The sequence below is a fragment of the Pygocentrus nattereri genome, chromosome 13 (assembly GCF_015220715.1).
Source record: "Pygocentrus nattereri isolate fPygNat1 chromosome 13, fPygNat1.pri, whole genome shotgun sequence".
Classification (NCBI taxonomy): domain Eukaryota; kingdom Metazoa; phylum Chordata; class Actinopteri; order Characiformes; family Serrasalmidae; genus Pygocentrus; species Pygocentrus nattereri.
The window spans coordinates 17,642,590-17,657,412 of record NC_051223.1 but is presented as its reverse complement, the minus strand read 5'-3'; the positions used below and the strand labels follow the sequence as shown (position 1 = coordinate 17,657,412).

At 39.6% G+C, this 14,823-nt stretch overlaps 1 protein-coding gene across 1 annotated transcript; it reads left to right on the top strand.

The window, feature by feature from the left end:
- Nucleotides 1-615: 615 nt before the first annotated feature.
- On the top strand, nucleotides 616-14,715 carry hs3st3l (heparan sulfate (glucosamine) 3-O-sulfotransferase 3-like). The gene is made up of 2 exons (XM_017693127.2): nucleotides 616-1,410; nucleotides 12,675-14,715. Exons 1-2 carry the CDS (start codon nucleotides 1,016-1,018, stop codon nucleotides 13,291-13,293), a joined length of 1,014 nt encoding a protein of 337 aa, XP_017548616.1. The 5' UTR covers nucleotides 616-1,015; the 3' UTR covers nucleotides 13,294-14,715.
- The last annotated feature ends 108 nt before the right edge of the window (nucleotides 14,716-14,823 follow it).

The window sequence follows — 14,823 nt, the reverse complement described above, 5'->3', positions numbered from 1 at the left end:
AGAAGCCGAACACTTCTAAGACTGAACCTCTGAAAAAATATCCTTGCAGATTTCTTTGGAAAACTGACAGCAAACCTCTTGAAACGAAAGGGAGCTGTAAGAAAAGCAAAGCCTGAACTACTTAAATACAGAAAACTGATATTTAGTTGTCGAGGCTTCTGCGTGATTTTCTTTTTCATTCACTCACAGTTTATGTTATCTGCTTTTTCCCCCCTCTGATTCTGAAAAATGAATAAGTTGAAATGTAAGAAGTGAATGGTGGTCTCTGACTTTTGCACAGCACTGTAACTATTTTTTTATTATTATTTTTTTTTAATCTCAAAATGGCCCAACTGTGCAAAGCCAGGCAGTATAAGACTTCCTCACTGGTGAGAACGTCTGCTAAATGCTGTAAATGTAAGATAAAGACCAGCACAGCGCTCCTGCGTGAGGCGGCGTGAACCTCATCACTGCTGTTTACACAATGATCACTAAACCCTCGCTCAGTTAAGAAAAGACGGATTAGCCCCGCCCCTCGGCGACCACCGTCCAATTAGAGAGGAGCCGTGAGCCGCACGCGCTTTGATGAATGAGAGGAGAGGACGGTGAATCTGACGGAGAGTTTATAGACAGACAGCGCGAGGACGTTTAAACTCGGTACACGTTTTATTATAATTGTAGGTTTCATTCAGCGCTGAAATTGTTCTCCGTGAGGAGAAGTCCTGCACTGTTCCCCCGGACAGGGCGGCTCAGCCTCAGAGTTTAATGACACAGGCGTCGTCTGCGCGCGGAGATTTAAAAACTGAGTTTGAGTCGGTTGTTAACGGTTTCCGGGGCCGTTGGAATGCGCGAGAAGAGCCGGTCCGGTTTGTGTTTGTTCGTGTTTATCTTCGCTGACTGAGAGAGAAGGACGGCAGACGGGACGATGTGGAGTGCGAGCTGGAGTGAGCTGAGTGTGGTGGCTGTGTGTGAGGGGTTCACAGCTGAAGTTAGCCGGCGTTATTAGCATGGCCTCTTCGCGGCTCTCCTCGGCGGGATGGCGAGCGCTCACAGCCCCGCGCTGGACCTGAGGAGACTCGCTCAGAAAGTTGTGGTGATGCTGTCTCTCGGCGTGGCCTGCGCCTGCCTGCTCTACTTCGTAGCGGGACGCTACGAGGCTGCCGTGGGAGAAAAGGCGCCGGTACTGCTGCTGAAGACGGCTGTCCAGGAGAGGAACAGCACGGCGGAGCAGAGAGCGGAGGCTGAGATCATCAGCTCGGGCAGAGAGTGGACGGCCAGCCGCAGACTCCCACACGCCCTCATCGTGGGGGTGAAGAAGGGAGGAACCCGAGCGCTGCTGGAGTTCCTCAGACTGCACCCGGACATCAGAGCGCTGGGCTCGGAGCCGCACTTCTTCGACAGACATTACGGCCGAGGACTCAACTGGTACAGGTAAAGAGAGAGAGAGAGGGGGAGAGACAGGGGAAAGGTTGTGAGGAAAAGCTCTGTATAGTAGCAAAAAGATTATTTTTGTTACTTCTAACAGTAGCAGAGCCGTTTTTGGCGTTTTTGGTGCTTTTTAGAGATATTTTAATAAAAGTTTTCCACATTGGATAAGAACTGTTTTACAAAGAACCCCCTGTGCACTTACATGGCTCTTTTAGTGTTCATGCACGATCTTTACCAAAGAGCTTATCTATCTATCTATCTATCTATCTATCTATCTATCTATCTATCTATCTATCTATCTATCTATCTATCTATCTATCTATCTATCTATCTATCTATCTATCGATCTAACAAGAAATCTTGACAGTCAAAGTTTCCTCCATGATTATATTTTGATTTACGCAACATGCTTTCCAAAAGGACAGAGACAGAGGTACAGAGAGACATCATTTATTAGACAGGTGCTGAGACAATACTGGACTGAATAAAAGATTTTGGTTTGGTAGTTTCTACTTTCCTCCACCAATCAGAATAACATAATGCTTTATTATAGTGTATACTATTTTTAATACTAGTGCAGGAAAAGAGAGAGCGAGATAGAGATATAGACAGAGTGAGAGAAGTTCATCCATGGACTCACAGCAGGCCTAAAGGGAGAGCTGACCTTCTTTTAGTCAATATGGAAACCACACGGCAGTCTAGAGACCACTAGAGTGGCTCCTAACGCTGGTCCTGGGAATCTGCACATTTAGTGATTTCCCTGCTCTAACACTGGGCCTCATTAAGAGCTATGATAATGAGCTGATGAGCTGACTCAGACGAGTTACAAGGAGGAAAACAGTGCGAGGCGGGGGTGGTGGTGGTGGGGTGGGGGGTCCAGGACTTGAGTCTTCAGTAATGTTTCCATATTCATCAGCTTGCAATATAGGGATCTTTTGTCCACCAGACAGAACCAGAGTAAAATAATTAATAACACTATAGCATCATATTCATGGATGTTGGAGTGAATGGGAGATATAATGCCATCTGCCCCGCCTCAATCCGCTAAAGAGGCTCTGGATAAGTTCTCAGCGTTAATCATCTTTGTAACAGATGTTACTTTGAACAGACAGAGCTTCATACACTCCTGCCCCACATAGTGCAAGTGTAGAGATTCAGGGAAACTCTGGTAGCAGTAAGATGTTTTTTATTCACCTTTATCAGGCCTTGTATTATTGTAAATTAGACAAATGACTATCGTCTGCAGAATGATTGTGATAAACGATGCACCACATGTGAACATTTCAGAACCTTGACCTGTGGCTTAGATTTACCCTGATGACAATGTAATATATGCCATATAAGTATGAATAGAGCGGGGTTCTAATATTACTCTATTACTCATTTATATTTGTTACTATATTCTATACATATGGCAAGTGACACATGTTAACATGCTGTGGATAATTCTCGTTCATTTGGACAAGGTTCTTCACTTTACCCTCTAGCAGAGAGGAGATCTAATGTACTAGAGTTTCTTTATTTTATTTGCACGCTCTTTAGAGTTTATTGCCAGAATGAAAATCTGCATTAAAATCTTCCCAAGTGGTGTTGAAAGTATATTTGTGTAGTTAAGTAGCTGTCAAGTGCAACTTTATCTGTACAGTCATAGGCAAAAGTTTGGGAGCCTTAGGTCAAATTACACGTTTGTTAGTTTTCACTTTGTGAAAGTGAAAATAAGTACACATTCTCTACAGAGAACATCTTAATGTTACTTTTTATTTGCTGAATTTGACATATTGGGAAGAAAATAAAACAAAAAAAAGACACATTTTGTTAATTTTCTATGAGAAAATGTTAACACCTCTGCATGAAACAAACCTAAATATGACACATGTCTTCAAATTTTAATGATTGTACAAATGGAGTGGTTAAATAAGGATGAAGCAATAAAAACATGGCACTTGAAAGAACAATAATTTGTGTAATATTTACATTACTGTGATATTCGATAATGTCGATGGTCAGCCAAACTGCATCATCTAGGATGTTCTCTGATTTAAGGACTCTGGACTGTTTAAGTTGTGCCGTTTGTGAATTCTGCTATTGTGTAACCAAACATTTTAAGAGTAAAGAGCTAAATTTCCCTTTATTTAATGAAAAGGTTCATTAAAAAATAAAAGGTCATTGAATATTCTGTCAGTATTGCTAATGTCATCATGCCAAATGCTTTTATGGTCTGTTTACCACCATAAACCTCAAGTTGTTCAGAGAGTTGGCAAAACTAAATTATTTACCTTGATTAATTGTTAGGTCAATTTGCAGTTGATTATAATTCCGTTGTGGTCGTTACTGACCTCCACCTCCAAATACACCAAGTTAAATGGAGCAGTGTGCCACTTACTTCATACTTGAACAGCACTGATAATATTGCATTGAGCAAATCAATATGTAAAGGGCAGTGTTTGATATTTTCTTGTTAAATATACATTATGCTTATAATGTTTGATGTGGATGTTTGATGTGGACATTGACGCCCCCGGTGTCATACGCTGGAGATCTATGAGGCAGATTGTCATCCCTTCAGGAGCAGATGGACCTCACAGCATGGCAAAGCACTTGACATTATTGTGAGACCTGTCAATTGATCTTTAACCCGAGTCACTTTTTCCACCCCAGATAATTATGTGTGCCAGGCACTTCATAAGGTCAGAGGAGCTTATGGACAAGCAGCCAAGCACAAAATCTTGCGTCTGTCCTCAGCCCTCAGTGTTGGTCGTATAGAGTGGACCTGGCCATTAATCATGTTATCAAGAGTAGATTGAAATCTATAGGTGTGGGAGGGGGTTAGAAAGGCAGACGGCTGTGATTCAGATGCGTATATTTTGACAAAGGCGAAACGCTGGATCTCGGATAAGATCTCGTACAAGGCCGGAGGAGATAGATGAAGTTCTGCACTGATGGTGTGTTTCCGATCGATTGGCCCCGGCGCTTGACCTTGAGTTGATGCAAACATTATGCCAGTTAGCTTTGGTCAGCGCAGATTCAGTTACAATTAGCAAGAGGCTAGATCCTGCAGAGGCATAATCTGCACGCAAGCAACGAGGTCATGTTTCAGACGCCAACACTGTCACTTTCTCATAAGGAAGCTATTTGCCATAAAGTCACCCTCAGCAGTGCATGACATTGGTACCGCCCCTGCAAACCTGCAGGGAAATGGACTTTCTGCTATGTGGGCATTTAAGCGCGTGGTGTGAACCTTTGGTGCACTTGTTATTTTTTCGTTTCTCAGATAGGAGCGAAATGCTCTTCCAAACAAGAAAGAGACCTATGAAACATCCTTAGGTGTACATTTTTAGTCTCTGTAGCATCAATAATATTGATTCTGAAATAGCAGAGGTAGTTTAACCTGTAGGATTGGGTTTCCTCCAGGCAACCCTTGAAGATGAGCTGGCATATTTTTTTCATGCTAAAATGCTTTCTCACCATGACGGATAATGCACAGTCACATATTGGATAGAGCTGCAAAGTAGTTCTCCAGTGTGTTGCATCTGATGTCGTCACGTTGTGAGAATTCATTTGCAATTCATAGAGCGGCCATTAACATGGAAATCTAAATTCATAGCATGGACTTAGAGCCAGTCTTCAGGATGTTATTTATGGGGTGTGTATAAACACATCTTTCAACACAGAAAAATAATTGCAATGCAAATCATGAGGACTGAGCGTGTGATCTTTAGCCACAGAGGAGGGAAGATTTATCTCACAGTATTACCTGAATCCAGCTTTGTATTACCTTCATGACTATTTGATAGCTCTGTGCTGGAAGTGAGGCAAGTTGTTTGAGGTTTTATGAATTATTGATGTTTTCTGTCAATATATGCCATTACAACTACTTTATGGGGGCTTCCTGAATATATACATCCAAATTGCTGCAATTAATTCAAGCCAATGTTTGATGTTTGATTTATCAAATGCATTTTAAGCATCAAATTAGAAAAGTAAATATGAAATTGAATCAAAATGGAGCTTCAATTTGAATTGTTTCTTTTTTGTTTATAACTAAATTCAACATTTCATGCAAACTGATTTATGGAAGCCCATTCCTGCTAAGTAGAGCAGAAAAAAACTCACCTATGATTATTTTTCTTTCTTTCTTTCTTTCTTCCTTTCTTTCTTTCTTTCTTTCTTTCTTTCTTTCTTTCTTTCTTTTGTTTGTTTGTTTGTTTGTTTGTTTCTTTCTACAAGCAGTATGTTAACTTAGTATCTCAAAAATAATGAATATTAACTAAAAACACTGTCAATATATAGTGGCTTAATATCTTGTAATAATGACTTACTATGTTGAAATAATGACTTATTCTCTCAAATATTGACTTAATACATCAAAATAATGACTTTCATGTCATAATAATGACTTATTTTAATAATAACTTAGTTACTTGATAATTACTTTGTTTCTTGAAATTTAATAACTCATGATTTTTGACATAGACTCTTAAAATGTTGAGAAAATTAGTTATTATTTCAAGACACAAAGCCAGTACTTTGAGAAAATAAGTCATTATTTTGAGATATTAAATCAATATTTAAAGAAAATAAGTCAGAGATTATGTGAATAAGTTAGAGATTATGTGAATACGTTGAGATTTGAAGTCTATTTTGAAAGACTTAGAAGGTGATTTTTTTCTTCTCTACCTGGCGGGAATAGGCATCCATACTAATTATACAACAAAAAATGATTTAAAATTAATGCTATTTATAAAAGTCACACAATTAAGATCTATAAACTAACACGTTTAAGATGTGCTTGGCTGTAGTGTGACATACAGTATTAATAAATGATATGAGATACGAATATACCATGATACAGTCTGGCAAGAACTTTTGGCCGTGTGTCTCAGTGGATGTGGGGTCAGGTGTGTCTGGTAGCAGGAATATACTGTAGTTTATGAAATCACCATAAGGCCTAGACACTTGGTTTGTAATTCAGCTCTCATTAGATGCCTCAGGGGAATGTGGGGGTGAGTGTTGGGGGGGTTGGGGGGCCGTCCCGGCCCCCTCTATGATGGATGTCTACGGGAAGTGGACAGGGCACAGTTACAATTGACTAGGCCTTTAATGGCCACCATGCAAAGAAATGGATGGCTGAGTCCAAACCCACACATACAAACACACACACGCACACACACCACACATGGACATACACTTCTGTCATGTGACTGCTGCTCTATTGTCTGACTGCATGCATATGCTTACTCTATTCTAATGACTGCAGGATTTTACAGCAAATGAATGCCAGGCAGCTAATCCACCGTAGAATACTTTGTTTCACATTTGAATATAACGGTCTTCACCGTCAGATTGTCTGTTTATTTCATTAATTGACTTAATGAGGACTACGGTAAGACTTGGAATACATATTTGAAGTGGCTCTGGTCAGTTTTACGCTGACCACATTGTAGGCAATGCTGCTAGAAAAATACATCAGAATAGCAAAAGATAACAGCCAGATTTATGTACTTAGGCTAAAAAGGTAGGATAAACTAAATAGAATAAGATGCTTTATTGCTGCAACCATTGTGCAGTGCATTAGATGTGACTGCATATTGTTAAGGATTACATTTGGAATCTTCGCATGTGTTCATTGGAATGAATGATTTAAAAGGAAATTCCACTAATTTTTCCATGTTTCTGCATAATTAAATTGATTAAATAACTAAATCAGAGCATGTTGGAGTGAAGTGTATCATTTAAAGGTGAGAATTCATCACAGCAGTGATGATAAAACCCAGATGTCCAAAGAGTTTAATGCCTTTAAACTCTCATAGAAAGATATTACGTTAAATATATATGAATACTTAACTTGCTATATGAAATGCTATTATACATTAGTTTTGCAGTAAGCTTTTAGCCTGCAATGTTTTTTAATATACATACAGGGTGAGGAAATAACTTATATTACTATTATATTACTATTACTATTACTACTATATTTCTATTAATGACATTCAATATACAATTTCAAGAGATGCATGTAGATTCACTGTTCATTTTGGATAGTAAATTAAATACCTATGTTTGTGGTTTAGATTCCGTCAGTAAGTTTCTCCAGAATGGAGCATTTTACATCAAACCACTCTGAATACTCTGAATACATCTCAATGACTGAATGATGCTTAAAAAAATCATTGGAATTCCCCTTTAAGGTTCATAAAAAACAGGCTAAATTCTTATCACATCTCTAGCAGTAGGTGATGCCTGAACAGAAGACAGGGTAATTGCCTCACATCTGTTTGTGCGCAGCAAGCTGCTGATGAGGCCATGGAGTGGCCCATCTACACACTCCACCTGCCACCCTCGTACCAGCTGAGGCCCAAATTACCATACCCCCATCATGATCAATACCCAGGGCACCATTTGGTTTATTCAGTATACCTCTGAGAGACTGAGCCAAAATGCAGCCTCAATTAGGAAAAACCTATACGCCGCCTCCTCTGGGCTGCTGGGATATTGCAGAGCACAATGCAACTCGGTGAACAATGGAGAATCTTCAGAGCTGGTGGGGAGAATACATATTGCTTAGAGTGATCTCGAAAACTGTTAACATTCTACCAATATTTAACCAACAAAGCATTACTAATCCCCAGAGATCAGGAGTGCTGGAGCCAATTTGAGGGAATTTGTAACCAGAAATATAATTACCCTTTCCTGAACATTCACCAGAAAAGTCTTTAGCATATATTTACCATGATGCATCATACAACAGAGTACAGATTGTGCTACATGGGAAAAGGGCATGAGAGGAGAAGTCTGGCATGTCTAAATGGCATACACAACATTTCATCCAACAGCATTTAGACCTCAGAGCACTCTGTGCTTTCTTTTTTTAGAACATCTTTTAGGCTTTTATATGAGCTCTGTCATGCTAGCAAATGGCCAGAGCTTGGCAGTCTATTCTGCATCAGTGACTTTTGTCTCCCAGGCTAATGTAAGACAGACTGCTAATGGACTTCACCTTTTGATTGGCATCTCTTCTCTTGTTCGCTCAGATTTTCCCGATTCAGTGTAAGCAGATCACAGTGTACTTGTAAACTTGCCGTGTTCTGCACACACATGTCTTTGCCTTTACATTTTCCTTTACGTATCGTCACTGTCATACCAAAAAAATCTTTTTTCTTTTTTCCATTTAAAAATCCTAGCTGCCCTTTACATCGTATGGACCTTTCATGATGAATGGACCAATTGAAAAAGTCCAACATTTGGAGCAATTTTTTTACGTTGATATACACTAAAACTTTTTTCCTTCTCGTTCATAGTTACCATTCTGGAGATCTTTTGTTATGACAGCAATGTGTTCTTTGTATTTTTGCCAGTGCCCAGGATTGCATATATAAAAGGAGCTTGCTTTAGTTGGGGGAGGAGGAGGGGTCAGCTGAAAGTACGAATAGGTCACCTCAATAGAAGCGAGTGAATAATTAATGGGCATCTCTAATAGACTTGCTGGTCCCATTATAGACGTAGGTAAACAGGGAAGTCTTTAGGTTAAGTGCTTTCCCAGATGAAGTCATTGATAATGCAGTGTGGCCAAGGAATTGACGGAACTCTGGGCTGCTGTATTGATAGGAGCTCATGCTGCAGGGACTGTGGCACAGAGAAGGGAGACTACATCCTGCCAGAGGACACTGGAAGCATCAGATGGCCTGTCCTCAGTGACCCATTCACATAGGCCTAGATGTGGACTTATAGCTTTTCCTAGAGTTGCTGCCTGTCATACTGTATGTATTTGTATAGCTTTGAATAAGCTCCTATATAGTACATGTTAATGGGCACACATCATGCAAAATCAGAAAGAGTGTGAAGTCAAGTCTGTACAGTCCTTATATAGAAACTAAGCTGCAAAACAGCCTGTTTTGAGTTCATTGTTCTTGTAATGTCATGAAAAACCAATACATTTACATTGATCTGCCTATTCTGCCTTATTAAGAATATTTCAGCCTGGTCTGTTTTTTGAGGTACAATACAAGACAGTAAAAACAGAGGTCATTGTTGTGTCAAAAAGTTTAGGCACCCCTGGTCAAAGTACATTTTTTGGGTTATTTTCTAAGTGAAAAGATTTAACACCACCTCTGCACAGGACAAATGTTTTTGCACAGAATTTTTATGCACAGTTATTATTTATTTGCTAAATTTAACACATTGGAAAAATATAAAACATAAAATGTGGCATGTGTATAGTTTGGGCACCAGCCAGTGCTTAGTAGCAGACTTATTCCTATTCTTTATTCAGTAGGCCAGCGCAACACTGTTCTTGTGCCAGCCAAATCTTCTGTAGGTCCTTGGCAGTGATGTGGGCTTGTTGCTTTGAAAACATGACCAGTCTTCAAGCAGATATTTTCCTTTGGCAGCTTCAGCAATTTACATTTTGTAATGACATTTGAACAATCATTTAGTTTTTAGACATATTTTATAGTCTTCTCTTGCTTTGTAAGAGAGTATCTTTAGATTTAGATTCTATGCTTACATGAGTCCATGGCCATGGAGTGTAAGCACAACAACCTCAGAGGCTTGAAGGATCACATAATTTATTATGCTCTGGAATTGTCTACACCTGAGTTGCATTAAGGTCCAATGCGTCAAATAAGCTCTGAGACCTAACAAAAAAATAACACTAGTGGATAGCTGAAGGGCTTGTTTCATGCAGATGTCAAGTTTAAGTCTTTTCATGTCGTAAACCATCATGTCACATGTCATTTGACCAGGGGTATATCAGTCAGACTGTATATCAGTTTTAAAGGCCCAGTAACAATAACAACCTGTTTAATTCTAAGGGTAGAAGTCAATGCAAAATGAAAATTGACTGTTCTTGGTACATAAACAAATGGATCTCAGCAGAGTAAAATATAAGAAAATAAAATGCTAGAAAAATGCAAGATATGGCCCCCATGGCATAATATAATACAATACTTGAATACATTTACACAATATTTAGTTTGACAAAATGTGCCATTTAAAAAAATGGCAATTGAATTGTTGCAAAAATGTCTATACAAAGAAACAGCAAGGAAAAATAAAAAATTTTGTAAAATAAAAATGAATAAAACTAGGTGATGATATTGTACAACCATTCAACTACTGTGCAGTTTCTATATACTGGTTGTTGTTGTTTGGAGGCTCTCTATAATTGGTCTAAATCTATATTTATGATACATGCAGTTGTTCAATGTTCTAATCGTACTCTTATGATATATTCAGTGTGAGATTGTCATTGTAATTGATCACGCTAATGTATAATGTATTTTAATGCCCACCCCTAATATTCTGTGTTCATGCCGAGTCATTCTCATCAGTTACCATTTCCCTGGTTACATTACAGGGAAACAACATCAGATCACATTAATGTTTTAGGCTATTCTTCTAAACAGTTTTTGCATTTCTTACATTGTCCATCCAGAGTTAGAAAAACATGAGCTGTTCAGTGGAAAAAGCGCAAGTTAGGTGTGGTCGTTCTCAGAAGCAGGTGGGATGCAGGAGGTCCATTAAGTCCTGTGAGCCTTCCAGCCACTTAAACTAAATGAGTCCCATCTGCTGGACAGAACAAGAGTGGAGAGTAAGACACAAGCGCGTGCATTCCATTTGTTTTGCCTTGTATGGCAGTAACCCTCCCTTGATTGATGCGGCCTGCACATCTGCACAACTAGCAGCATCGCTGATGCACTTACAGAGAAGAGCTAAGAGAGAAGCAGTGCCGCCTGGCTTCTCATTTGCAGCCAATAAGTGACACGGCCAGCCCCAAAGCCCTCCACTGATCTGCTGGAGGACAAAAGCCTTGTCACCTCATTAGCTCTGTTTCTGCCGCCCTGATCTCCACTTCTAATGCATATGCTGGAGGCGTGATGTGATTTAGCGGATCAATAGTGCGTTGGCAAAAGTAACTTTGTTCTTAAGGGATACAGATCTTAGGGCCTGGAGGGGAAACATGATTGATGAGGAGTGAAGAAAAAGTAAGTCTAGGACTAGTTTCTGTCCTGATTTTTAACCTTTAAAGGTTCAGAGTTTTTACTGTTGTTTTGCTACACTATTCAAAGATGAGTACATAATGAATTAAATAGTAAGTTAGATAACGACCTACACTTACATTTGATTTACATTCTATATTAACTGTAAACTACTTTCTGTAGGGGAAATTGAGGCAAAACCAGATGGTGTTTTTGCTTAATAATTTTAACAGTATTTGAGCAAAATGAATATTGTTTATACAAGAAAGCTACACATCTCTATTATGCTGAAAAGTGGCAGAAGTGCAAATGTTACTTGTCGCTTAATGTTTCAGACTTACACCATAGGCTGGGTTAATTGTTCACAATGAATATCTGTCAGGTTTCTGGTAAAATTCACTGGTGATGTTGCTATGGGAACATGAGAAGGTGACCAAAACATTCAACTATTAAATATCCATGTTTCTGGTGACAGGCATTCCGTTTTTTTTTCAGTGAGTCAGATCAATTGGCTTAGCTCACCAGTAAAAGCTGACTCTTTCAGCTCCCACTCAGTAGCACTGTCAGTTTTTGGTTTCCAAAGTGAATCAACTTTGTGATATACTCTATAATTTAAATTTCAATAAAACCTTAGTTTACCTTCTAAATATCTAATTAACAAAATTTAATTGTTATTTTTACAAATATTTTTTTTATAAACAAGGTAGATGTTGATAAGTAGTTTGACAGGATGCATTTCAAGAGGAAAGGATCAGAAGATAGGCAGACAGGCAAAATGCAGGCAAATCCATTGACTAGTCATCAACGAATAAAATCAAGTAAAACTCAAAAATGAGGAGAACTAACAAGGCACACTAGGAAATGTGGCTAGGGGCAGAGGCAGAAATGCAGAAGAGGGGTCGTTTGATATTTAATTACAGCTTCATAAGGTTTACTCATATGCAGTTTCTTAATTTACACAAAGCTTCTTTAATACAGTTCAGTTCCAAATGTTCACCTGAGCTGGCTCAAATAACCTACTCGTTTGTGACACATCACTACATTTTACATTTTACCCGTTAGGTTACAGCCCTGCTCTACCCTTTTTCTCCCTGAAAAACAAGCCTGTATGCACAAAAATAACTTTTCATAAAGTGTTCATTAAAAAACTCCTCTTCTACTTACAGACACAAATGTGTTATTGATTGCAAGTTCACAGAATTATTTTGCTTGCTTTAATGAGCTGTGAGTCAGAAATAATGAAGCAAATTATAAGAGGAGGTGGTTAAAACTGTTTTGTTTGTGCTTTAGGAGCATGATGCCCAAGGCCCTGGATGGACAGATAGTGATGGAGAAGACGCCGAGGTACTTCGTGACACCCGAGACACCAGCACGTATCCACGCCATGTCTCGGGATGTGAAGCTGATTGTGGTAGTTCGGGATCCCATCACCAGGGCCATCTCAGACTACACCCAGATAGTCTCCAAGACACCCGGCGTGCCGAGCTTTGAGAGCCTGACCTTTAAGAACCAGACGACTGGCCAGATAGACTTTCTGTGGAGCCCGCTGTACATCGGCCTCTATGCCAGGCACCTGGAGCGCTGGCTGGCCTATTTCCCGCTCTCGCAGATTCACTTTGTCCACGGCGAGCGACTCATCAGCGACCCGGCCGGAGAGTTGGGCCGTGTGCAGGACTTCCTGGGCCTGCAGCGTATCATCACAGACAAGCACTTCTACTTCAACAAGACCAAGGGCTTCCCCTGCCTCAAAAAGCCTGAGGGCAGCAGCAAGCCCCATTGCCTGGGCAAGACTAAAGGCCGGACGCATGTCCGTGTCCACCCTGAGGTCATACAGAAACTGAGGGAGTTCTACCACCCCCACAATCTGAAGTTCTACCAAATGGCTGGCATGGACTTTGGATGGCAATAAAGAATGTTTTTTTCTGTTTATTTTGGTGAACCCATGTGAAAAAACAAGGAACTCAAAAATCACTCTGTCATGCCATACTCAGCTGCAGATGGCACTAACTCTTAATGGGCGCTGGTGTACCTGCTCTGCTGAGTAAATATTTGATGCAGTTAGTTTTCTTTAGTGCTTTTAAAGCCCACTGTCTCGGCAAGGGTCTGGAGATAGACGTGATTCGAACAATGAAAAGACCATTAGCATTTAGGAAAAGAGTGCCATTGACCATCACTGAGTGATTTATAGGGAGGACTAAATATGATGCACTGTGATCTAGAGTGAAAGATGAGGTAATCCAATTAGCATTTGTTGATGTTCAAATAAAGGCACCATATCCATCAGTCAGGCTTTATGACTGCAGCATATAACAGTGGAGTGTGAATACGTTTGAAGAGAGGAGTGAGATTTAAATGAGATGTCATGAAATTGGGCATCGTTTGTAGGAGCTCACCTAGAAGAAATTAGTGAGAAAATTGTTACAGTATGATTTATGTTGTTAAATTATGTAAAATACTGTAAACTATGTCGTACTACAGGACTGTGACATACAAAACGAGGTGCTATGAAACCGTTTTGATGTGATGCAATGTAAGTCATGATTGATTTGGGGCCTAGCCAGTGTAAATGCTACTGCTTTCCATGGAAGTGGCCAAGAACTGGTCCACTCCATGTGCTTGACTGTGGGACAGCTGAGACCCCACAGATGGTAAAGGTCTAAGCCATGTGAAAATAGTTGGCCAAATAGCCATTTTTATATTGCTATTACATTTCATACTTTAATTGTGATAAGGAACATCAGTAAGAGCGCGACATGCTCTTGACACTCTGTTTTATCAGGCCTTTTAAGCCCTTTGCTAGTTTAATGGCTTTTCAGTATTCAATATGAATTGCAACCCATAAGTGATGCTATAAACAAATGACACTAATTCATTTCAGAAGATTGCTGGGATTAAATCTCAAATGGCTCCATACTTCCTGTGTAGTGCACATAGGTCATGAAATAATGGCTTCTATACACAAATAGTGCATTTTATGTCCCAGTGGGGTGAAGTGCTTGTTAGACGTATAGTGTGCTATTTTGGAGTGAAAGTCTGATGTGCACTACATAAGGAGAAGGGAGGCATTTGAGATGTAGCTAGGTTGGAATAAGATATTGGTGTGTTTATCCATAAGGTAAACTGTACAGTCACATTTACACCCTGAATTCGTAGAAAGTATTGTTTATATCTTCTTGTGGTTGACAATACTCCAGACCTGACTATTGCTTGCATGATTTTGCACTAACATGGCCAAGGAAGCTGTTAAATTAATTTGAAGATTTATCTTGAGTATTTGCTACCAATGTTGGAAACACAAACACATGGAAAAAATAAAAACCCTTTTTGTAAAGACTGTCTAAATGTGAATGCATTTGGAAATATATAGTGGGGAAGGGGATGTTGCAAAAGTCATTGTCAAATGGACTCGCACGATTTGCAAAGCACGTTTGTTTCATAG